Source organism: Amblyraja radiata, chromosome 7 (assembly GCF_010909765.2).
Source record: "Amblyraja radiata isolate CabotCenter1 chromosome 7, sAmbRad1.1.pri, whole genome shotgun sequence".
NCBI classification, from domain to species: domain Eukaryota; kingdom Metazoa; phylum Chordata; class Chondrichthyes; order Rajiformes; family Rajidae; genus Amblyraja; species Amblyraja radiata.
This window is the reverse complement of record NC_045962.1, coordinates 21,605,402-21,631,451: the sequence shown is the minus strand read 5'-3', so window position 1 is coordinate 21,631,451 and position 26,050 is coordinate 21,605,402. Positions and strand designations below refer to the sequence as shown.

Sequence of the window (26,050 nt, the reverse complement as noted above, 5' to 3'; positions counted from 1 at the left end):
CTAAGCTAAACTAAACTAAAGTTCATCCTTTGTGAATGCCCGACTTTGAAAGCGAACACAAATGTAGCACACCAAATTGTGGAAAGTATTGTTTGACACTAAATTACACAACAGCATTTTCCATTCTGTGGGCAACTGCATATCACACTATTTGGCACAGTCTTACACATAACTAGCAAATATCATATCAACGTTATTACATGCCTTCTCAGAAATGTACTTTAATATTTGCTTTCTATATTGACCTACTGAGTAACACAGGAACACAAACATCATTCATATTCTGTCACTTCTGAGAACTGGTAACGATTCCATATGCAGAAATTCACATAGCAAATTCCATTAAATGTGTAAGCATCAAATTATTCCTTGAGGTCTGACCACACGTCTGACTCAGGCCATCAGAAAGCGGTCAGAAGACATTGATCACCCTGATTGGAAAAGCAGTTGTTTTCTACTTTACTCTAAATAATAACTGATGCACTTTCCTAAAGTATTACTACCTAATCAGTGAATGGAGTTACCATTCCATGGTGGTCCATGTTGAATCACAGTCTCTGCTACATTAGCATCATGGTCCCAGTTTGCTGAATCACAGCTGGTGGTATGGAGATGTATTTGCAGAATAGGGTTGCTGGAAGCTGTTGAGAGCTGGCAAGCCTGGTTGACAAGTGACTTGGATGGAGAACTATGCCTTTCCAGGATCTCTTTGTCACATCCCATATTTATTTTATCATCTGCTGCTATTAGATTCTCAGTGCTGTCATCATTGTTCTGGTGTTGGTCATCATTCTTATTTTGTTCTGTAGTCTCCCTTGTTTTTTCTTCTGTATCTTGCAAAAAAAAATTAAGGAAAGAAAAAGAGAATATCTATGATGACGATTAAGAAAATAAACATTGATCTTTAGTTTAATTTAGTTTAGAGATATAGCATGGAAACAGGTCCTTTTGCCCATCGAGTCCACACCGACCAGCAGTCTTCTTGGTACAATAGCTCTAATCGACACACTAGGGACAACTGCCAGGAAGCAATTAACCTACAAACCTGCATGTCTTTGGAGTGTGAGAAGAAACTGGAGCGGTCACAGGGAGAACATATAAACTCCACACAGACAGCACCCGAAGTCAGGATCGAACCTGGATCTAGAGCATTCACTGCATATAGCCCCTCTCATTCTTCTGGGCCTACTTGAGTCTAACCACAGGAACTACAGTGAACCTAAACATATTACCTCTTTTTTAATTTTAATTACTATAAACAACATTTGGAATGCTCCTCCTGGCCCAACCTTCTCGCTGAGATATGTTGTTTTTCAGTTTAGTTTATTGTCATGTGTACAGAGGTACATGACAACCTTTTTGTTTTTTGTTGTGTGCTGACCAGTCAGCAAAAAGACAATGCATGATTACAATCAATCCATTTACAGTGTATAGATACATGATGAGGGAATAACGTTTAGTGTAGGTATGTTGCAAAGCGTACCTGAAGCGTCGCTGAAAATCTGTCCCAGCCCGTGTGCACGATTTTGGCGCCGTTTAGAGGGGGGCGGGTTTAAAACGCGATTTTCTCTAGGCTGTTCAAATCGAGGATGTTCAGCCTAGTTAATTATTAACGAAAATTCGCTGGAAGATTCCGTCGCTTGAGCTATTATTAGTTTTAAGGGCTTTATCAAATTGTTATAGCAGTTTAAAAATTAACCTCTAAACCCCCGATGGCCGGCAAACGGCCGGATCTCATACAGGGGACAATAGAAGGTAGGCTGTTTATTTTTACATTAAAAAGGGCTTCTTAAGATCCCTTTATACAAAGTTTAATGTTGCGAGTAGCTAATTTTGGGCCCATTATATCCCACAGTATTTTTCTGGGCATTTGAGGGCACAAATCTACCGCAATGTGAACGTTCTAAACCAGCGCATTCACAGGATCCCCCTAGAAAGCTGATTTAAATGGACTTTAATTTACAGCAATTGAACACTAAATTCCTTCCATTTGGCCTATAAATTAATGTAAATGAGATTTAAAAATCATGTTTTATTGTGAATTATTTGTGAATATTATTTGGACACTTAGGCTATTTAAAAATGTTAATCATTTATTAAGAAATGGATAGATGTTTAGATCTAGTAATTGAAGTTTGAAATTAGCTACAATTGGGTAACTAACTAATTATATGCTTTAATTTCAGGTCATCCAAGTAAGATTATTTTATATTTGTTTCAGAATGGTTCAATCTATGATAACTGAAAATTTCATTCAGTTCTCTTAATTTTTAAGAAGGTTATGGGCTTTTGACTGTCCACGATCACAGCTTTTTTGTTATGTCCATAGACAATCAATAGGGAACAAGATGCTAATTTCCGAGCATGAAAATGGCCATAACTTTTTAAATACTTGAGATATGAAAGTGAATTAGGTGTCAAATTAAACTTATTTTTATGCTTTATCTGATGGGATAAATTGCAGACTTGATTTTTAAAATCTCAAAATTTTGTAACATTGCTATTTAGTGCAAGGTAAAACCAGCAACGTCCGATCAGAGATAGTCCAAGGGTTATCAAAGAGGTAGATATTAGTTCAGCATTGCTCTCTGGTTGTGGTAGGACGATTCAGTTGCCTGATACAGCTGGGAAGAAACTGTCCCTGAATCTGATGGTCAGCGTTTCCACACGTCTATACATTTTGCCTGATGGGAGAGGGAAGCAGAGTTTCCAGGGTGCGACTCGTCCTTGATTATGCTGCTGGCCTTGCCGAGGCTGCATGAGGTATAAATAGCGTCAATAGAAGGGAGGTTGGTTTGTGCGATGGTCTGGGCTGTATCCACAATTCACTGCAATTTCTTACAGTCTTGGATAGAGCTGCTCCCAAACCAAGCTGTGATGCCTCCTGATAAAATGCTTTCTATGATGCATCTGTAGAGGTTGGCGAGAGTTGTAGGGGAAATGCCAAACTTCCTAATGGGCCTGCCCCACTTAGGCGATTTTTCAGGCGACTGCCGGTGACTGTCAAGTTGCCGGCAGTCACCTGAAAAACCAGCAACTGGAACAGCGACTGTCAGAGTGGAACACACACACACATCATTTCCTTCACCACCCCGTAATGCAGGCGGGGGACAGTACAAGCGGGGCGAGCGCTGTCTAAGTGAATTCACACGGTGCAAAGCCAAGGTGATACCACGATGAACAGGAAGGTTGGCGCTGGAATTAAGACGGGTAAAGCACAGTGTATGGTAAGTTCTTTAAAAGAGGGGGGGGAGAGAGGGGGGTGAGGCAGAAGGGGGGAGAAGGGGGGAGAAGGAGGGAGTAGCAATGGAGACAACTTTTACGAAGCCAGAGATACACAGCTGTGAAGCTCGGCGGACATTTAAACATTACCGGTTGGTTATCCTTGGTCTGAAAACTACTGCTTACGTTTTTTTTCCCAATGAGCCAATGAGAACCTTTGCCCTCCTAGAAATCCACTAGGACCTCCTGGTGACCCACCTACGGCACGGGAATTTTCGCTACTCTCCACGGCGGCTGCATTCTAGTCGCCGCTAATTTTTCAACATGTTGAAAAATTAGCGGTGACCATAATGAGACCGCAACTAGTTCCCAGAATGCGGGAACTCCTCACGACCATGAGGGCGACTCCCCGGCAACCACCCGCAAACATGTGGCGACCATGTGGCGACTGCATAGTCTCCTGCAGTCGCCTAAAAAGTCGCCTAAGTGGGACAGGCCCATTAGCCTTCTAAGGAAGTAGAGGACCAATGATGCTTATTGTTACACATCTCCTGTTTGTCTCCCAGCTTACGCCATGCCATGAGTATCCAGATAATGCCACGCACTCTCTTGTGTATCTCCTGTTCTGGGTGAAAATTTCAAGCCTTTGGCCGACGACCAAATTTTTAGCCCTCAAATTTTTCTGCGTGTGTGTTTTTTTGAATTAAAAATAGTTACCCAGCTCCATATCAGAAAACCGGGAATGTGATTCAATTCACAAGAGCTTTTGCCTGTTTATGTTTTGGAAACATAGCGTTTATCTAGTCAAAGAATGTCAGTGGTAGGGAAACAGACATTTTTCCATCTCATGGCTCAATTGTCAACAGCAAATACGTATAGAATCATAGAGTCGCAGTCATACAGTGCGGAAACAGGCCCTTCGGCCCAACTTGTCCACACCGACGAACATGTCCCATCTAGTCCCACCTGCCTCCATTTGGCCCATATCCCTCTAAAACTGTCATATCCATGTACCTGTCCAAATGTTTCTTAAACATTGCGATACTACCTGCCTCAACTACCTCTTCCAGTAGCTCGTTCCAATACACCCGCCACCCTCTGTGTGAAAAAGTTACCCCTCAGGTTCCTATTAAATCTTCCCCCCCCCACCTTAAACCTATGTCCTCTGGTTCTTGATTCTCCTATATTGGGCAAATGACTGTGTGCCTACCTGATCGATTCCTCTCATGATTTTGTACACCTCTATTAGATCACCTACACGGTTACAGGGAGAACATGTAAATGCCACATAGACAGCACCTGAGGTCAGGATTGAACCTGGATCTCTAGTGCTGTGAGGCAGCAGCCCTATCAACTGTGCCACTGTGTTGCTCTAATTGAATGGCACATTTGTGATAATCCTGTAGCATGTAGATGCAGAATGTCCCTTTCACCCTATGCCCCTTTCTATCATTTTGAGCCAAGCATGATTTTTATGCACACATTTCTTCCATCATCTCCCACCACCCGAGACATCCTGCTCCTTCCCCCTCCGCCATATGCTCATCTCCCATCCCCGTCCCATATTTCCCTTTTATTTCCCTCTTTCATTGTTCTATCTGGGACATATGACAATAAAACACTCTTGACTTGAATATTGATTAATGAGGAGAAACAGGGAAATCTTGGAATGTATGCCCGCAGATCCTTAAAGGTTGTAGAACTGATCAATAAGGTGGTTTAAAAGACATAGAGGGTGTTTTTCTTTATTCACTGGGGCATAGAATGTAAAAGCCAGGAGATTGTGTTAAAATATTCAGGACCATTAACATTTAAACATAAATCTCTAGTTGATGTTTCTTGAAATTTTGTTACGACATATTTGGTAATTAATTTCAAAATATTTCTTGATTTCAGAATAAGAAAACATCCAGTGAATGGCATAAAAGTTGGAAATTTTGTGGTAAAAGTTATTTTTACTCGAGTCATGCAATAGAAATAAAATCTATCCATGCGACCAACTGTGCTGCTATGTTGCTGCTCCAGTCTCATTTTGTCTAAACTCTAGAGATGAGTGTGTGAGGTGCAAGTTGAACCAGGCTGAAGCATAATGCACACTGAAAATGTCCCTTCAATTCCCTACTGGGCAAAGGACAAGTGCTTTTCACAATTAAACACAGGGGAACAGAAAAGGTATCAAAAATTAGTGTTAAACTATTCCATGGATTTAGGAGAAACAAGGATTCCAAGGATTTAGTGTCAGTCTGAAGAAGGGTCTCGACCCGAAACGTCACCCATTCCTTCTCTCCAGAGATGCTGCCTGTCCCGCTGAGTTACTCCAGCATTTTGAGTCTATCTTCAGGGAAATAAAATGTACTATTTTTCAAGACTGGTTAAGATTCTATGCATTCGTGAAGAGCTACTTCTGGAGAGTATTAATAAAGCCCAGAGAGCAAAATGGTCCAGGTCTCCCGCAGTTAGATAATTGCCTGGCAACTCAGTAGTTAAGCCTGATCCCATCCTGTGTACCAGTCACATACAGTCACTTACTGTGAGAGATTTAGCATCAACTAGTTGAAGATTAAACTTACTGACATCATCACATCATCAAAGCTTATGACGTGCTCTTCCTGGAAAATTAAGCAATGGTCTTGATGGTTCATTAGTAAAACTAATCTCTGTCTGGTGACCAGGATCAAGGAAATTACAATCAACCAGCATGTCAAGGTCCACTGAAGCATTAAATTCAAATTCCACAAAAATTAAATTTTATTGTGGCGCTTTCAGAGCATGCTTCACCCAAAACACCACGTCTGTTTGCACTTTGCATCCAAGCACATCTCCATTCTGTGTTGTGTTTGTAATCATTAACAAACTATTACATTCTCCAATCTAGATGGTCTGCAGTTACTTTCATACAGGAGAAACTGTATTTATTTGCTTGTAGAATAATTTAATTATATCTATTTATGTACAAGTATATGTAGGTTGTTTGCATAGCGGGGTGGAAGATTGCAACCTTCGCGTGGTCTGCCCTGTTTCAACGAATGCAATCAACCTGGCGTGTCCTACAACTTTAGGCTGTGCACGCCATACACAAGAAGACGAAGTTTGCATAGCACTATACGGTACAGACAAAGGCGGCTATACATTTGCTATTTGCCATTTAATGTTAGCTAATGACAATGGAGGTGATATTTATGTTAGAGCCATTGACTTAATGCAGATGGAAGCAGTCATGTCCAGAACTGAACAACAGACAATAACAAATCATCAGTTTGTTTTGCACGCTGCTCAATTTACCTTAAATGAAAAAGAAAATCAGGGAAGAAAAAATGCTGAAAAAAAGACATGAAGTGCTGGAGTAACGCGGCAGATCAGGCAGCAATTGTGGAGAATATGATAGATGACATTTCGGGTTGGTACCTTTCTGTCCGAAGAATCAATCAGTCTGAAGAAGGGTCCCAACCCGAAACGTCACCTACCCATGTTCTCCCGGGATGCCATGTGACCTGCTGAGTTACTCCAGCACTTTGTATGCTTTTCTCGGTGAACCAGCATCTGCAGTTCCTTGCTTCCAGGTTAAAATGCTGATTCCCCTACAGCTCAATTAGGGTTACCACTGATATCTTGGAGTTAGATAAGACTCCTTCCATGGTTCCCACCCCCCTGCCAAACTAAGTTAAACCTTCCCCAGTAACACAGGACGCTGAGGTCTAGCAATCCCAAAATTACTATGTTCAAGGACTAACTTTTTAATCACTGGCGCTCTAAAATCTGCTTGCATGGCCTTGCCCTTATCTTTCCTTACCTTCATGGCTCGTAACATATATGTCAGAAATTAGACAATGGAAATCTCACTAGCTACTCACCAGTCAGCTACTTATTATAATTTTCAAACTCTTTCAAACCCTTGTCTTTTACTCAGTTAACACTGATAACTTCACAGATTAAAGTGGGATAGATACCTTAAGTTCTGGATGTTCATAAGAATCTATCGCTGGAGTAATAACCAGAAACCTTAAAAGATTTATGTTTGTATTGACGGCACAGTTAGAGTCAACAATGAGCTCCACGCACCTTGAATTGCCAGCTCTTTCCATTTTTCTTTATTTTGCTGAATTATGTCCATCCAGTTCAACTTAAAGCATTTGATGTCCACGGTAGATACCGAATACTCTGTGGAACAGCCTCCATCTGATGCAACGCTCCTTACGCTGTGCCTTCGGGTTGAGTCTGGAGTGGTTCCTACTCCAATATTGGCAAGACTTTAACAAAACAATAAGATATTCATGTTAATTGTCCAGACAAAGAAAATGTTTAAACCTTAGGTAATTATTTAACAAGGGTGTACAAAGTAGTCTAAAATAAGGTCATACGGTCATAAGTAATAGGAGCAGAATTAGGCCATTCGGCCCATCAAGTCTACACCGCCATTCAATTGTGGCTGATCTACGTCTCCCTCCTAACCCCATTCTCCTGCCTTCTCCCCATAACCTCTGACACCCATACTAATCAGGTGACCCGTACTAAAATAGGGAATATTAAAAGTGGGGAAAAACTGCTGGAATAATTCAGCAAGGACAGGTAGCCTCTCTAGAGAATGTCAGACGAAGGGTCCCAACCCAAAACATCATCTATCCATCCATGCTCCCTGACCTGCTGAGTTATTCCAGCACCTAGTGTCCTATTTTGTAAACCAGCATCTGCAGTTCCTTCTATCCACAACGTTAAAAGTGGGTTGAGTATACAATTAGCTTCTGTAATGACCCAACGGTTTCGACATTGATTTCTCGAATTTCAGGTAACCCCGTAATTCCTTCCCTCCCCCCTCCCCCACCCTAATGATCCTACTGGTTCCACTGTTCGCATCCTTGTATCCCTTCGTTATCACCTCTTACCCAACCAACAATGGGCCATTACAGGCTCCATCCTTCCTTGGTCATCTGTTGTCAGCTCTGCTTTGTTCTGACCTTTTCCCACCTCCAGTTCCCCCTCTTCTACTTTCAGTCTGAAGAAGCATCCCGACCTGAAACGTCACCAATCCTTTTTCTCAATGATGCTGCCTGACCCTCTGAGTTACTCCAGCACTTTGTGTCTATCTTCAGTATATACCAGCACCTGCAGTTCCTTTCTACACAAGGGATATACCTATGTAATCTGATCTACATCTTTCTAAATGTTATAGATGACAACGTGGCTAGGAGTGACTTCTTAAAGTCTAGCCTAAATTTTAGGAATTTTAAAGCTAAACATGAGACAAGGCCTTGACCTCAAAAGTTTTTTTTTAAAGTTTTTGTTTTAAGTTTCAAAACAAAACTGCGGATGCTGGAGATCTGAAATAGAAAATGCTGAGGATATTCAATATTTCTGGCAGAATCGATGGAGAACGAGAAAGATAAATTTAATGTGTCAGATCAACAAACTTTCATTGGAACAGATGGGAAGTGGCAGCTTGAACCAGGGACAAAATATCCTCACATTTCGAGCCAGTGGGACTTAAAGCCAGGAGGTTGTGGAGTGTGGGTGGGGAATGGTCGGGGTGGTCAGGGATAATGGAACACAGTGAGCAGCTCCCCGGAGAGCTGACTACCCAGCAGCCAACCCTTTACTTCTGGGTCATGCTTCTCTGTACAGGCCATCCAGGGACAGTTAAACATCTCAGCCTTTCACTCAACATCTGGACTCACAAAGACGATTGAAATGGTGATCAGAGAGTACAGAGCAGAGAGTGCTGTGATCTCTTTGCTCAGCTCCGTCTCTGTGACTGTTGACTAAGTCATGAGTTAACTCTAATCTGCCAGCTCTTTCTCTGGTCTCCCTGGCATGACATGGCTCTGCTCCTGTGATCTGCCAAGCTCTGACCTTTGTCATCGCTGTGCATTATACCCCATCTGGTCTTAGTGCATCCTGACTATCCCAGCGATCCCTTCCTCTCCATCTGCCAACTCTATTGTGCTCCGTTTCCCATCTGCTTCTGAAATCTCCTGAGAGTCTGTCTGCTTCTGTCTTGGCCCATCTAAGGCTGAATCACTCTTCTTCCCTGTGTCCTGTGCAAGATTGGAAACATGAGGCTCGACCAACCTTTCATAATGTGCATTTGGACAACTCTGAGGAAATATGGGGTAACTTTCATATCTGACATTACAATCCCAGGCAGCTAAACCAGGAAAAAAAACACATGTATCGGGCTATTCTAAAATTCATTGTTGAAAGCTGCAAAATAATTGTAACATCAAGGTTAGAAATACTGCATCATTATTATCCAGAAAACTCCACAGTGTAACACTAGATGGTGCTACATCATAAATTACAGAAAACCCCTCAAAATGCTATGCAAAGTTAAAAATCTCAGTGATAACATTTTACATTTTAACCTTCCATGGTTATCTCGATCAAGAAAGAATGATACCATTAGGCACATTGTTACTCCTCAATTACATCCAGTACTTATAGATCCTGGGTGTGTATGCCTCTGAAGATCTGTCCTGGACCCAGCACATTGATGCAATCATAAAGAAAGGCCATCGACACCTCTACTTCCTTACAAGATGGAGGACATTTGGTATGTCGATAAATAATCTCTTGGACTTCTGCAGGTGCACAGTAGAGAGCATATTGACTGATTTGGTTCCACAACCGAATGCCCAGGAACAACGAAGATTACAAAAAGTGATGAACACAACCCAGTCCTTCACGGGTACTGACCTCCCCACCATCAAAGGGATCTACAGTAGCAGCCAGCATCATCAGAGACCCACACCACCCTGGCCACACTCTCATTTCACTCCTGCCATCGGGAATCATAGAATCATAGAAAGTAGGTGCGAGAGTAGACCACCAGGTCCGTCGAGCCCGCACCGCCATTCACTCATGGCTGAACACTAAACAGACACACTTACCCACAAACAGTAGACACAAGACACAGAACACAAGACACTACCCTCCCCTTTATACCGCTATCACCCCTCTCCACCCCAAGAACCGCGTGATCTCCTGGGGGAGGCAAAAAAACGAATAAAAACCCAGGTCCAATTCGGGAAAAAAATCCGGGAAATTCCTCTCCGACCCCAATCCAGGCGATCGACACTTGTCCAGGAGATCACTCAGGTCTACTATACTAACCATACCTAGGTCCATATCCCTGCCCTCTCCCCGTAGCCCCTTATCCCCTTGGCAGCTAAAAAACCATCTATTTTTGACTTAAATATATTTAACGTTTCTGCTTCCACTGCTCCCTGGGGCAGTGAATTCCACAAACTAACCACCCTCTGGGTGAAGAAGTTCTTCCTCATCTCAGTTTTAAAAGAGCCCCCCCTCACTCTGCAACTATGTCCCCTAGTTCTAGCCTCCCCGATCATTGGGAACATCCTCGGTGCATCCACCCGATCAAGGCCCCTCACGATCTTATACGTTTCAATGAGATCGCCTCTCATTCTTCTAAACTCCAAAGAGTAGAGTCCCAGCTTACTTAACCTTTCCTCATATGTCAATCCCCTCATTGCAGGAATTAATCTTGTAAACCTTCGCTGCACTGCCTCCAGTGCTAGTACATCCTTTCTTAAGTATGGACCCCAGAACTGTACACAGTATTCCAAATGTGGTCTCACTAATACCGTGTACAGCTGCAGCAAGACCTCCGTGTTTTTATACTCAATCCCCCTAGCAATAAAGGCCAAAACTCCATTGGCCTTCCTGATTGCTTGCTGCACCTGCATACTGACTTTTAGTGATTCATGTACTAATACCCCTAGATCCCTTTGCGTTGCATTACAACGCAGCTCCTCCTCATTTAGAAAATAACTTGCCCTATCATTTTTTTCCCCAAAGTGAATGACTTCACATTTATTAGTATTAAATTTCATCTGCCATTGGGAAGATGGTGTTGGAGCCTGAAAACTTTTATAACTTTGTATATGTGTGTATATATATATATATGTGTGTGTGTGTGTGTGTGTGTGTGTGTGTGTGTGTGTGTGTGTATGTGTGTGTGTGTGTGTGTGTGTGTGTGTGTATATATATATATATATATATATATATATGTGTGTGTGTGTGTGTATATATATATATGTATGTGTATATATATAGTGCATTCAGAAAGTAATCAGACCCCTTCACTTTTTCCACATTTTGTAACATTACAGCCTTATTTTCAAATGGATTAAAAAAAAAAAATGTTAATCATCAATCTAGTATGTAAAGGGTGATGAGAACGTGGGATATCATAGAACCAGGGTGAACAGATTGATGGCCAGCATGGAATCGGTGGGCCGAAGGACCTGTTACCTTGTTGTATCTCTAAAGTAGCTGCATTGTTTTCAGAACACTGGAGTGTGCAAGGAAGCTTGATAAAGGTACTTAAAATCATGAGGGGTGCAGAGAAAGCTGTTGGGGAGAAACAGCTCTCATTGGTACAGGCATGAAGAAATAGTGGGCAAAGAAAGAAGGTGATTGACTAAAGAATCAAAAGTGACATGAAGAAATGTCCTTTTGTAAGATGGGTTTCTGGAATGCACTTTATGTGACAAAGTTGATTGACTGAATGATTGCTTTGGAGTTGTGCTCTTGTGATTATTTGCAGCAGGGGCAAGTACCAAGACCAGCAAAACTGCGAAAACAATTACAATGCCCGCGTCATTGTGTCTAACAGCCAGCTTTTCAACTGCTCTGTGGCATGTGAGTCCTCCACTCAAGGTCTGAGTGTCACAGAGGAAGCTCAACTGACTGCTGTGAAATGCAAACTGCTGCCATTGTGGTTTTAACTATCAGTGTTCAAAGCAGCTCCAGCATTTCACAACCTTTCAGCATCGTCCTTCAGTAGGTTGTTAGAATTACTGAGTCGCTGGAAGATGAAAACGACAGTGGCCCCATGGCAGTCTGGCAGAGTCCTCCTCATAGATCAATGGGGAATCTGTCCCCCCCTATGGTGCCAGTCAGAGATTTATGCAGAGAATCGTACTAAAGGATACTGCAGTTTTCCCCTGGTGTCTTGCAAAAGGTTAGTCAGAGGAATAAATGGAAAGTGAGAAAAATAATATGAAGTAATAAATGGTAAGGTGTAACGTTATACTTAGCTATCAGCTCGACTATATTGTTATCTGAAGAAGGGTCTCGACCTGAAACATCGCCCATTCCTTCTGTCCAGATGCCGCCTGTCCTGCTGAGTTACTCCAGCAGTTTGTATCTATCATCAGCTTGAATGTATTACACGAGTCATGATTCTGGGTTATAGGTTCTACAGGTTGAACAGGTTGGGTGGAGGGGGGGAATAAATTGAGGTGGAGGAGGGGAGGTGGGGCACCCCGATGAAAGCGCTGTCCCCATGGGCTACAACGTGAACTGCAACAACGGCTGTGTCACTGGGATGTGCGGTGAAGAAGAGTCGTTGATAAACATTGTGAGTTGGGAGTAGGGTCGGAAACGGCCGGGGAGACAGTGGGAGCATGGGGTGAATCAGCAGGTCATTCCATTCCCACAGTTTACATTTTATATTTGTTTTCTTGTTCTTAAAATCAGTGGATATTTTTAAGGCAGAGATAGATAGATTCTTAATTAGTATGGGTGTCAGAGATAATGGGGAGAAGGCAGGAAAATGGGGTTAGGAGGGAGAGATAGATCAGCCATGATTGAATGGCAGAGTAGACTTGATGGGCCGAATGGCCTAATTCTACTATCCCTTATGATCTTATTTAAGTTTCTGGCACTCCATGGTGCTTTGGAGATACAGGAGGGGTGTCATTAGCGGGCCAGGGGTGTATTGTCGTTTCATTATTACATGACCTCTGTTGGTCCAGGAAAACAGATAATCCAGAAAGGCTCTGGAACTGAGGATGCCGGATAAACGGCGTTCAACCGGTATATTTTCCCCCTGCATATTATGAGATGCGATCTAGTTTGACTCTTCTGTGCAGTATTAAGGGAGGACTACACTGTCGTCTGCACTGCCCACACACATTCATTGCTCTTCTTCAAATAGGGGCATGGGAAGATTTAATTAAAATTAATTAAATTAAAAATAAAGCACAAGAGCTCTTCTGGTATCCTGACCAAAACCTCTCTCACATCCAACACCAGATTAATTCATCATTTAACTCATTCCTCTTTCTTGAAGATACTCAGAGCAGCACAGTGGCACAGCAGTAGAGCTGCTGCCTCACGGTGTTAGAGTTCCGGGTTCGATCCTGACCTTGGGTGCTATCTATGTGGGGTTTGCACGGTCTCCATGTGACCGCTTGGGCAGGGCCAGCCTTAAGCCAATTAGACCAATTGCTCCCAATTGGGCCCCGCACTAGGCTGGTGGGCAACACACTATATCCCCTCAGCAGTGACAGCCTACTCCTGCACCTATTGTGTATTAATGAGTGATCAATGGTCGGCGTGGGCTCAGTGGCCTGAAGGGCCTGTTTCTAAGCAATATCTCTAAGCTTAACTAAACCAAAACGAAATAGCATAGTTCAGTTTAAAGATACGGCACGGAAACAGGCCCTTCGGCCCACCGAGTCCACACCGACCAACGATCCCTGCAGATTAACACTACCCTATACACACCAGGAAAAATATTACATTTATACCAAGCCATGTCTTTGGAGTGTGGAAGGAAACCGAAGATCTCGGAGAAAATCCACGCAGGTCACGGGGAGAACATATAAACTCCGTACAACCAAGCACCCATAGTCAGGCTCGAACCTGGGGCTCTGGCATTGTAAGGTAGCAACTCTACCGCTGCACCACCGTGCCATGACTCTTCTTCAAAGCAAACATTAGTAGTGGAGCACTTTATAACATTCTTGTTCTAAAAGGCATTATAGAAATACTAAACTTTCCCCTTCCATTCTATTGTATATCTATTCAGCTTTCTGCTATTTCTTGTATTTGTGAAACAAAACACGTAATGCAAAACTAGCTGTGCTGTCACCTTCAATGATTGCAGTGCCACGAGCAATAATCGGAAGGCAATAGTTCACAGCAGTTGCAACGTTCTTTAAAATGGAATATGAATTTTCATTTAGTAATGCACAAAGTGTTTTAAATCCCAAGCCTTTCCACAGAGTTAAATGAATATCAAAACAACACCTGTGTGGCACTCTAACAACTCAATGAGATGCTGGTGAGTCACAGCAGAGTCATGAAGCAATTATCATCATGAATGCATAAGGAGGAATTTTTGCCACGATGCACGACAAAAATCAGCATCAAGAACTGAAAATAACTGTCAGCAGTTGTTGAAACTTATATTTACATTTGGCATTTTAAAATGTCCTGTTGATATTCTTGCCTGCCTGTTCAGTTTATTATGTGCAATGTTTCAATGACCTGTGATAATGTGCATGTGATATGATTCTGTGAAATTGCCCATAGAATGTTTCATCCAGCCTCTGCACAGTGAGGCAAGAGAGTCGTAAAGCCGAAATCACTTTGGTTAGGCTGCATTCAGAGAATTTGCTTCAGTCTGATCGCCCCATTCAGGAAGTATGAGGAGGCTTTAGATTTTAGACGTTAGAGATATAGCATGGAAACAGGCCCTTCGGCCCACCGTCCACCCCAACCTGTTAGTACACTAACACGATCCTACACATGAGGGACAATTTTACAATTTTACTGAACCCAGTTTACCTACAAACCTGTACATCTATGCAGTATAGGAGGAACCTGGAGCACCCGGAGGAAACCCACGTGGTCACGGGGAGACCGTACAAACTCCGTACGTTCAGCACCCGTTGTCAGGATCGAACATGGGTCTCTGGTGCGGTATGGCAACCACTCTACTGCTGCCCAACTGTGCCTTCCCTTTGGAAAGGGTGTAGAGAAGGTTTACCAGAAAGATGCTTGGATTCAAGGATATTAGCTAGAAGGCGAGTTTGGACAGACTTGAATTGTTTTCTTTGGGAATATCAGAGGTTAAGGGAAATCTCATACAAGTATATAAAATTATGAGAGGCATAAATGGAGTAGACAGTCCAAACCTTTTTCCCAGGATGCAACTATCAATGTGCTGCTATTACTTTAAAAAAAATGAACAGCTTGGATAGCTTTTAATATATTTTATCTGCATTTATATGTTTCTGCATTCAAAGCATTGAACACGTTCACACTGCTGACAACGCTGTTAGAATGGCTTTCAGTAGCTGGAACTTGTCCTGTCCAGCCCCCCTACTATCACACAAGAACATTAATGGGGTAATGGTCAGTTTATTTCCCCACATTCACACTGGGGAAACCAAATGGGATAATTCCATAAGCTTTTCATTGGTCAGTGGTACGTGCAGAGGCCTCAGCAGTTTCTTCAAATTCTGGGCAAAAGTCACTCAATGCCCAAAGTAATGGAGGTTGGAAACTCTCACCAACGTTAACCATTGTCATACTAGTGTGGTCAGAGTATTGGAACAGACCTGCCAAGCTTGTTATGTAGAAACAAGGAACTGCAGGTGCTGGTTTACACAAAAAGACACAAAGCGCTGGAGTAACTCAGGAGGTCCAGCGGCATGTCTGGAGAACATGAATAGGTGGCGCTTCGGGTCGGGACCCGTAATGTTACCCATCTATGTCCTCCAGAGATAGACACAAAATGTTTGAGTAACTCAGCGGGGCAGGCACCATCTCTGTGGAAAAGGAATAGGTGACATTTCGGGTCGGGACCCTTCTTCAGACCTGAAGAGATGTCTTGACGCACTGAGTTACCGCAGCACTTAGTGTTCTCCTGTTCTCCTGACATGCTCATTAGGTTTCATCTAAAGAACAGATTGTTTTGTCTGTCAAGAGATGTTCCATTTATTACCCAACAAGCCCCATCAGAAGGAATAGAAGGTGATTACGATTAATGACTGGTAAGCTAATTATTATCAATCTCAATGGAATAAGTTCAGGACTATTCCAGCTTTTAATTCTGTCCTTGGTATATATTTTTTTTGGGGGGGGGGGGGGGGGGGGGAGGGGGACCTCGAGCATAGCAATGAGCAATAACAACATCAAAGAGAAATGGTTGGTATTTACACCAATTAAAATGGAGCAAAGAAAGGATGTTGCTCAAATTCCTTCATCCTAATTTAAAATATTGTCGTATCAAAACACAAACAGTAGCAATAAATCCTTGTTCAAAAAGTGTTACACGAACCTCTGCCGTTGAAAGTCAGACTCAGATTGAGAAGCTTCCTCTATAAGAGGTGTTATTATCTTTTCTGCTATATCTGTCAGAACAGAGAAGGTTGGCTCCACAATAAAATCAATAAAACCTGGTGGAGACAAAAAAATCACTATTAGCTCAGAGCTAGATAAACAGATTTCCTCAAATACAAAGTGAAGTTTACACAGCCTTGTATGCTCTTCGACGCCGTGAGTCACAGTTGGATGCAGAAGGACAAAATGACCTTCAAATTTCCTCATAGTACGAAGTAGTCAAAAATATGGAAGTTAAACTTTGTTAAAACTGACATTTCGCTTGAGTACTAACAATTGAGATTTCACAGAAGAGTATGATTTTTGCATAATAAAATGAATGGTCATGACAGCTTGAAGGACACAACATACAATTGGTTTCAGCTCACTTGGTTCTCAGTAATTCCTACTATTTATTTACATTTATCCTAGATATATGGATAATGTATAATTTCCTGGCAAATTACTTAAAAGATTGGAATGATGGTTTTTGAAACATTTTTTGTTGCATTCTGGATAACAAAATATCTTACATTCTAAACATCTTTAATACAACAGAGAAATTCTGTGACATATTGATAATATGATGATTTTTATATTCACATGACTACTGTAAATTTTTAAGAATGTTTATAGCCAATAAATGATGCAGATTCTGCTATTAGAGACTCATTTTTTTAAAATAAATTATATTATTTTCATTTTTGGTGGTTGCTGAACACTTGCATGGTTATCTCCCAAGTTGGTGTTAAAGGCTTTTCTCACGGGGCGACTTGACGCAAGAGTTAACCAGAGTTTAACATCGTGGGAACCTCGTGCGATAACAGTACGGCATCCGTGGACCACCGTGGACCACCGTGGCGCTAACGGCAGGTAATCGTGTAACTTGGTGACTCGGGAGAAAATTCAAGCAAGCTTGAATTTCTCCAAGAGTGACTTGTACACTTGTGGTTGAGCATTGCAACATTATATGAACGTAGTGTCCAGTGCGATATCCGTGCGATATCCGTAATAACTCTTGCGGTTACCATGGGAACCCCTGCGAACGGTAAACCCGGAAGCTGGACAGAGTGGACAGAAGGTGAGTAAAAAAGGTGTTCTCAATATCCTTTATAAATGTCTGTATGTTAATATGTGTGTCTTTTCCTCTTGGGCATTACTTTGTTTCTGTTGGTGGCTCCACATTTTATGATAGCCTGAAGTGTGATAAAGCTTTTACCTCAGCAGTTTGATTGTCAGTGCTTGTTTACCTCATTGTTAAATAAATATATTTTTTACTATCAGCTTGATGTCTGCAATTCTTCATTAACACATCACTACAAGATGAATGTCTCTAATGTTATAATCCCTCTCATGCTGAAACACAAAATAGTTGAAGGGAGGTGATATAATCACATTTTCATTAAGTTTCATTTTTGAGTGTTCAGGTCCATCAATTGTTGATCTATTTAAACGTTTGAAAGTTTCACCTCTCGGTAGAAAATAAAATAAGCCAATCAGCACGGTAAATGTGAGACAAAGTCTTTATTCCTATTTGACAATATAAAAAGACGACTTCTTGCACATATTGAGAGAAGGTGCATCACACCAAACATTTGTCTATAAAAGGGCCTCGCAAACACGAAAATCAACAAATGAGGCACGCTAGATTATTTTAAACACATTATATTCATTAACCTCCGCAACAAGCCTAAACTCAGGCATTAAAAGGGACAATGCAATGTGCTAAATGGCAGGTTTTGCGGACGAACATCTTATAGGAAGCACTTTTCAGAGGACAACACTAGAAAGTCAGCTTATTTGCTATGCATTTCTGCTAACATGCAGTAGTGTTCCTGTGGTCGGCTACCCATCAATATAGCTGTCCTGCCACGGCACACTCCCCAATTGTGAATTGTAGTAAGCGCAGAGATGGCCTCTTTGCTCTTTCACACCCAGTGAGACTTCCTCTTAATTCTCTTTTTAATTAATCTCTCCCTTCTGCCTTCACGCAAGCGTCCTCGATGCACATAGTGGGCTGCTGCATACAGCGCGTCAATGAAAAAAACCACCATCCTGTACTCGAAACTACTTAGTATAGGCATGTCTCCAAATGAGCCAATTCAACCAAGGGAGGATATTTATAGTGTGTGAAAAAAAAAGTGACATCATTTGTGCCACGTGTAGTTCACGATGTTCATTCAAGATTTAACGGGAAAGCTCGGGAGACGGACAAGTCACTCGCACAAATAACAGAAATGCCGAGTACCGTGGGAACTCTTTATCTACCCCCCGTTATATCGTGTGATATCGTGCTAGACCACGACCACTTCACTCTGGTTACATCTTGCGTCAAGTCGCCCCGTGAGAAAGCGCTTTTATTATCTATCTTTAACGCCTTGGATCTATGGAGAGTGCTATTGTAAGCAGGGTTTGGAGAATAGGTAAAGGGGCTGAAAGTTTCACATTGAGAATATTGGTAGCCAACAAAATCAAAGGTGTCTGCAAAACTTCTTAGCGGCTCTTCCCTTTTCACATGTTGCATACTAGTGTTCTCGATGTGGGCTCCTGAACATCGTCGAGAACAAAGCAGACATGGTAACCGTTTCACTGACCAGTCAACCTAGGTCTACGGGATCTCCCGGTTGACAACCATTTCAACTCCCCTTCCCATCCCATACTGACCTCTCTGTCCTGGGCCTCCTATTTTGCCAGGGTGAGGCCACACACAAATTGGAGGAACAGCACCTCATATTTCACTGGGTAGCTGACAATTCCCTAATTTTAAGTAATTTCTACTAACACTCCCCTCCCCTCTTGCCCCTTCCTTCATCCTAGTTATTTAACCAGCTACACGGTTTACCACATTATATCTCTCTTGAGATCACACCTCCCCTCACGAACGATGGACCTACCACACACTACCCACTCTGAGGTCACTTGTGGCTGGCCCTGACTGGTCCTGGTCTTTTCTCACCTCCAGCTCATCGTCCCCTCCCTCCACCCCCTACTTTCAGTCTGAAGAAGGGTCCCAACCCAAAACGTCACTTACCCTTCTTCTCCAGAGATGCTGCCTGAATCGCTGATGTATTCCAGCACTTTGTGTAAATCTATCACTATATTAATGCTGTGAAGACAACTCAAGGTTGCACAGTGGCACAGCTGATGCAGCTGCTGCCTCACAGCTAGAGATCTAGGTTCAATCCTGTGTGGAGTTTGTATCTTCTCCCTACAATCGCTTTGGTTTCTTCTGGATGTTCCGGTTTCCTTCCACATCCTAAAGATGTGCAACTTATCGGTTAATTTTCCTCTGCAAAAATTGCCCATGAGGTGTAGTGAGCGGATGATAAAGTGGGATAACATACTGTAGAACTCGTGTAATCAGGTGATGGTTGACTAGCATGGACACGGTAGGTCGAAGAATCTCTTTCCATACTACGTCTCTAAATTAAACTAATGAGGAAACTTGAGTTTAAAGTAGCAACAGAAACATTGCAGAGGTACAATGAGGCAGTCTCTCCTCGTACCATGCAGAAAGGCACAATGTGAACTTTCCGACACATTTCACCTTGATTGACACTGATTGCTAATCTCTTAATGTTACACCTGTTTCCTTGCATATCCAAACCTCCAGCCAAGCCTTAATACTGCTGCTTTAGACCAGAACTGTTATCACATTTACACCTGGAAAGTTGGGCCAGGATGGCTGGGACAGTGACGCAGCTGGTAGAGCAGCTGCCGCACAGCATCAGAGTCGCGGGTTCGATCCTGACCTCGGGTGCTATCTGTGTGTGGAGTTTGCATGTTCTCCCTGTGACCATGTGACCGGGAGCTCCATTTTCCTCCCACATCCCAAAGACTAATCCTTCACTGTCTTGGAGAAAGTACTTGGGGAAGTTTATTGATTGAGGAGAGGATTATTCTCCACTGCCGGGCAGATATAAACACTGTTTATCTGGAAGGCTAGATAACCCTGTCGCACATGAGACCTTTATAGACATCAGCCTCAGTTTCCATATATTTGAACCATGGAAAATAGCCTTTCCTCTCACAGCTGATGTGCAGTTTGGTTTAGTTTAGTTTAGTTTAGTTTAGTTTAGTTTAGTTTAGTTTAGTTTAGTTTAGTTTAGTTTAGTTTAGTTTAGTTTAGAGATACAGCATGGAAGCAGACCCTTCGGCCCACTGAGACCGCGCTGACCCGCGATCCCCGCACATTAACACTATCCTACACACTGTAGGGACAATTTATATTTGTAGAAAGCCAATTGACCTACAAATCTGTATATCTTTGGAGGAAACCAAAGATCTCGGAGAAAATCCCCACGGTTACGGTTACAAACTCCGTACAGACAGCACCCGTAGTCGGGATCGAACCCAGGTCTCTGATGCTGAAAGCCCTGTAAGGCAGCAACTCTACCGTTGCGCCACCGTGCCACTCCTAAACTCCATTCTTGAACTCCATACCAGCTGTGGCCATTGCATTCGGTTCTTTCATCAAGAAGAGTGTTCCTGCAAGGACATGCCAATGTCCTGGCAGTTCAAAGGTCAGAATCACAGTCATAGCTGGAGGCCCCACAGAGGTCAGCCGAGAATGCAGATCGGACTCAGCCTGCGACAATGCCGCGGTGGAAGGCATCAACAGCAACGCCAAGCCAGGCCAATCCCTGCAGCACCGCCAGGACAACAGGCCTTTTAGACCAGGGTAAGACTATATTTTTAAGAACTGTGAAACTTGATTAATACAAATGGCGCCAGAAACATGATGACATTGTGTAATCTACTAGTCTTAAGGGCCTGTCCCACTTACGTGTCCTTGGCATGCAAATTACGTGACCTCGTCGTCGCGTTGAGGCGCACGGGCATCATATGGCTGCGCGAGGCCGGTCCCACTGAGAAGCGCGGAGGGGTATGTAGTTGTGCGCGACATCGCGCGGGGCTCCAAAATTTTTGTAACAAATGAAATCTTTGCGCGCCAACAGCCTGTCGCGGAATTGACAGCCAAAGTGGGACAGGCCCAAGACCCTGGCGCGACGCAACGTCTCACCTTCAACAGCAGCAGAAGCGGGCAAACGATCGCCGAACTCGGCCTGGGGCTCACGGCCGTTGCGGTCCGGATCCGCCCCCACTTCTACTCCCGGAGCGGGGCCAAGAAAATTGAAGATAGACACAAAATGCTGGAGTAACTCAGCGGGACCGGCAGCATCTCTGGAGAGAAGCAATGGGTGACGTTTCGGGTCAAGTCCCTTCTTTCAGACAGAAGAAGAGTCTCGACACGAAACATCATCCATTCCTTCTCTCCAGAGATGCTGCCGGTCCTGCTGAGTTACTCCGGCATTTTGTGTCCATCTTCAAATGACGTCACGCGCTCCAGACGGCTGTGCGGGCGCATGAAATCGCGCGCGTCCTTCGCGCCTCAAGGATACGTAAGTGGGAAAGGGGCTTTACATTGCAATCGTTGTACCCTTGTACTCAGGAATGATTGTGTTTATGTGAAGTAATATTATACTGAATTGAATGCAATACAAAGAATTTCACTGTATCCAGATACATGGGACAAAAAAGTACCATTGAAGCATTGAGAGCTACAATAAGGAAACAGCCTTTAGCCCACTGAGGTCAAATCCACCATCAACCACCCATTTACACTAACCCTGCACTAATCCCATTGTTTTTATTCTCCCTACATTCTCATCAATTTGCCACTCACCTACACACTATGAAAAATGTACACGAATTACTTAATCTGCTAACCTGCATTACTTTGGGATGTGGGAGGAAAACCATACACTCTCTACACAGTCTCTGACACTGATGCAGAGGCTTTATTATGTGTGCCTCTGTGCAGAGACTGAACAGTTTAAGGGAATGTCCACCAGAGGAAGCAAAGATGGCATTAACTCAGATGAAAGTGTTTTATTCGGCTTAGGTTTTGGTTTATTATTGTCACATATACCAAGGTACATGTGGGTGACACAGTGGTGGAGTTGCTGTCTCTGGACACGAGTTTCATCCTGTCTAAGGGTGCTGTCTGTATGGAGTTTGACCCGTACATGTGACCGCATGGGTTTTTCACCGGATGCTCCAGTTTCCTCCCACACTGCAAAGTTAGTAGGTTAATTGGCTTCAGTAATAATTGTAAATTTTCCTTAGTGTGTAGGATAATGTTAGTGTACGGGGTAATCGTTAGTCAGCACAGACCTGGTGGGGCAAAGGGCCTGTTTCTCTAAAGTTTAAAGTCTACGGTACATCAAAGGTAAATGTGCAGGCAGTTGATGAACCAACTCCTGAGAGGGACTCTTTAGTCACTAGAGACTCTAAATCAGCTACTAAATGTCATCAGTCAACTGGAATTGATGGCATAAAAGATACGTGCTGGGAAGTGCCTCGCTGATGCTCTCAGTTTGTAACTGTATCAGAGTTGGATGGAAGGATCAGTAAAGAGGGAGAGAGGGGAGGCGGGAATGAAGGAACAAGCAGAAATATCGCCAGGGATAGGGGTGAGGGCAGGAGTGGACATTGATATTGGAGGACATTTCCAGCATTGTCTTTGGCAGTCTTTAACAAAGTTATAACAGTGGGACAGTACTGAAGAAATTCTTGCCCATGTGATAAGCAAGAGTCATAGAGTCATACAGCATGGAAACATGACTTTGGCCAAACCTGTCCATGTCGACAAAATGCCCCATTAAGCAGATCCCATTTATCTGCACTTGGCCCATATCTCTCTAAATCCTTTCTATCCATGTACCTGTCCAAATATCTTTCAAATGTTGTTATTGTACCTACCTCAACTACTTTCTCAGGCAGGTCGTTCTAGAAACCCACCAACCACTGTGTGAAAATGTTGCTCCTCAGGTTCCTATTAAATATTTTCCCTCCCACCTGGGAAAACATGTATTTAGCCCAAACACCAAGAACCTTGATATAGTCACTCCACCCCTTTCAGAATAATTTATTATTCACGTTCCAGACGTTACAAATGCAAAGACTTACCGATCTGAGATTGAGCCACCATTGTGGATTTTCGGTCACAAAGTGGAGAAAATGGCAACCCTAAGTCTGCCTCATTGTCACCCTGCAGAGCGAATAATGAAACAAATCATTACGTTAAAAGAAAACAACTATATATATTTAAAAGAACAGATAATGCAATTGTAAATCTGCATGCATGTTTTGTGGGGCAGCGGGATGAGAATTGTGTAATTATCTGCTGCGAATGGTGTCCTGAAGCAAATAATATCACCATTTTCATTAACATGACTTTCTCGTGAGAACCAGATGTACTCAGCGAGATTAAACAGTATCTAAGAGTTTAGCTGTTCGTTCAATAGTCCGTTCACAGCTGATCAATAACCTAAATATATTTAGGGTCATAAGGTCATAAAGAATAGTAGAATTAGGCCATTCGTCCCATCAAGCCTACTCTGCCATTCAAGCATGGCTGATCTATCTCTCCGTCCTAGCTCCATTCTCCTGCCTTCTCTCCGTATCCTCTGTCACCTGTACTAATCACGAATCTACCTATTCACTGATTTGGCCTCCACAGCCTTCTGTGGCAAATAATTCCACAGATTCACCACCCTCTAAAGAAATTCCTCCTCATCTCCTTCCTAAAATAACATCCTTTATTTCTGAGGCTATGACCTCTAATAATAATAATAATAATAATAATAATAATAATAATAATAATAATAATAATAATAATAATAATAATAATAATAATAATAATAATAATAATAATAATATCTTTTATTGTCATTGCACATAAGTGCAACGAGATTTGGGTATGCAGCTTCCATCCGACATCATAACTTAAGTAACTACTAAAATTTAGGTTTAGATACCCCGAGAACATGGTTTGTGCAAAGAACATTACAACAGTAAAATAGTCAAAACAGACTAAAGTGCAGATGTGTCTGTGCGACGTGACCATCTGAGGGAGATAGTCGTGGGGGTGGGGGGCACTCAGCAGGGCCGGTTCAGAGCAGCTATAGCTCTGGGAAAGAAGCTGTTCCTGAGTCTGGAGGTGCAGGCTAGACTCTCCTAATCCTAGTCTCTCCCACTAGTGGAAACATCCTCTAAGTAAGTGTGCCCATGGAAAGATGCAGGTCAAAATAAATTTGGAATCTAAAGCACTTTGTTGTTTTCTCAATTTTCCCCCTTCGACTGCACTGATTGCATTAGGAAGATTGATTGCGATTTTTTAAGTACTGAGCTTTCTTCTAGTTTTGATTGGGTAATTATTACATGCCGTTAGGACAGATCAGAATTTTTTTTAATGTTAATTTCTTGCAGTTATTATTTCGTTTAAAAAAATCAGCGTGATTTAAAGTGAGGATGTCTTCTTATTTTTTCTTAAGTGGAGAGATAAAATTTTACTTTTAATTAGACTATTATCTGGAATACAGGCCAATGATTGCTGATTATCTTTGAGGCATGAGCAACCTTGTTTCTCATGGACCAGTGTCACCATCACAAAACATTACATCATTACCCTTCATCTTTTCACCTTGTGCTGCAAGATCTACAAAGTCTACTATACGTCATCAGCATTAATATTTAAAAAGAAATGGGAAATTAAAATCAAAATTAATTTATTTTAACTGAAATATCCAAATCCTGTAAATGTCCCAAGTGGTAGTGCCAGCATGTCTGCATATTCACACTCAATCATTAATTGCAAATGGACTAACAATGCACTCAGAGCATTAAATTAATACCTGACACCTAGCAAGCTGTTAAGCATGAGAAAGATCTCATGTCATAAGATCATGTGATAGGAGTAGGATTCAGCCATTTGGCTCATCAAGTCTACTCTGCCATTCAATCATGGTTGATCTATCTCTCCCTCCTAATCCCATTCTCCTGCCTTCCCCCCATAACCGCTGACTCCTGTACTAATCATGTCTCCATTCAACAATGCTACTTCTCCTGTGATATAATGTAGCTTAGTTCAGGGGATGCCTCCATGTAATGTGCATCTTGGGGTAATTGATTGCTGTGTTGGATTTGTAAAATGCAGAGCAATGTTAACATCTGCTCACAAGGCAGCTAAATTACACACTGAAACTAACCTTGAGCAGACACTGGGCAATCAATCCTCCTCCTCAGGCTAACATCTTTAACATTGGGGAGTCGCAAATGTTGAACCAGTCTTCATTGACAGTTGCAGTCATAGAGTCATAGAGCACAGAAACAGGCTCTTCGGCTCAAAGTGCCCATGCCGACCAAGATGCCCCATCTACCCTAGTCCCCCCTGCCTGCATTTGGACCATATCTCTCAAAACATTTCCTATTAATAACCTTGATAATCTTGACACAAATCTTGGCAAACAGGAAATAATGTGACTCACTGCCTTGCTGAGTTAAGATAGGGTGTGAGAACTGTAACAAACATGGGTATCTCAAGGTTGTGTTGGGATCTGTGCTTGGGATCGGACAATGAACAGTATGTTTTTCATTAACTGTTGCACAATATTCTCCTGACATGACGTTGGCTTGATAAAAACACAATTTCTGTAATAAAATACATATTGAATGAAAGAGGTTCTTAGAGCATGTGTGCTTAACATCAACATCAAGCCTTTACCTGTCTAAAGAATTCTTCCATCAATGTCATTGTCCACCGGTAGTGCTGATCCCAGGACTTTGCAGGGTGGCTTATATCTGCGGCATGCAGCATTAGTGACATGACTTTAGCTTTGTCAGTCCTGAAACA

General features: G+C 42.5%; 1 protein-coding gene across 3 annotated transcripts in view; it reads right to left on the bottom strand.

Moving 5' to 3' along the window:
* pde1a (phosphodiesterase 1A) overlaps positions 1–26,050 on the bottom strand; it is a 414,651-nt gene that overhangs the window by 20,816 nt on the left and 367,785 nt on the right. For 2 of the 3 annotated variants that reach the window (XM_033023816.1, XM_033023818.1), the window contains 5 exons: positions 25,922–26,042; positions 23,326–23,407; positions 16,313–16,430; positions 7,282–7,469; positions 525–833 (listed from right to left, as the gene is read on the bottom strand). In XM_033023816.1, the coding sequence (XP_032879707.1) occupies positions 525–833; positions 7,282–7,469; positions 16,313–16,430; positions 23,326–23,407; positions 25,922–26,042 (818 nt within the window). The remainder of the gene's footprint in view (positions 1–524; positions 834–7,281; positions 7,470–16,312; positions 16,431–23,325; positions 23,408–25,921; positions 26,043–26,050) is intronic. The other variant, XM_033023817.1, reaches the window with a different exon arrangement.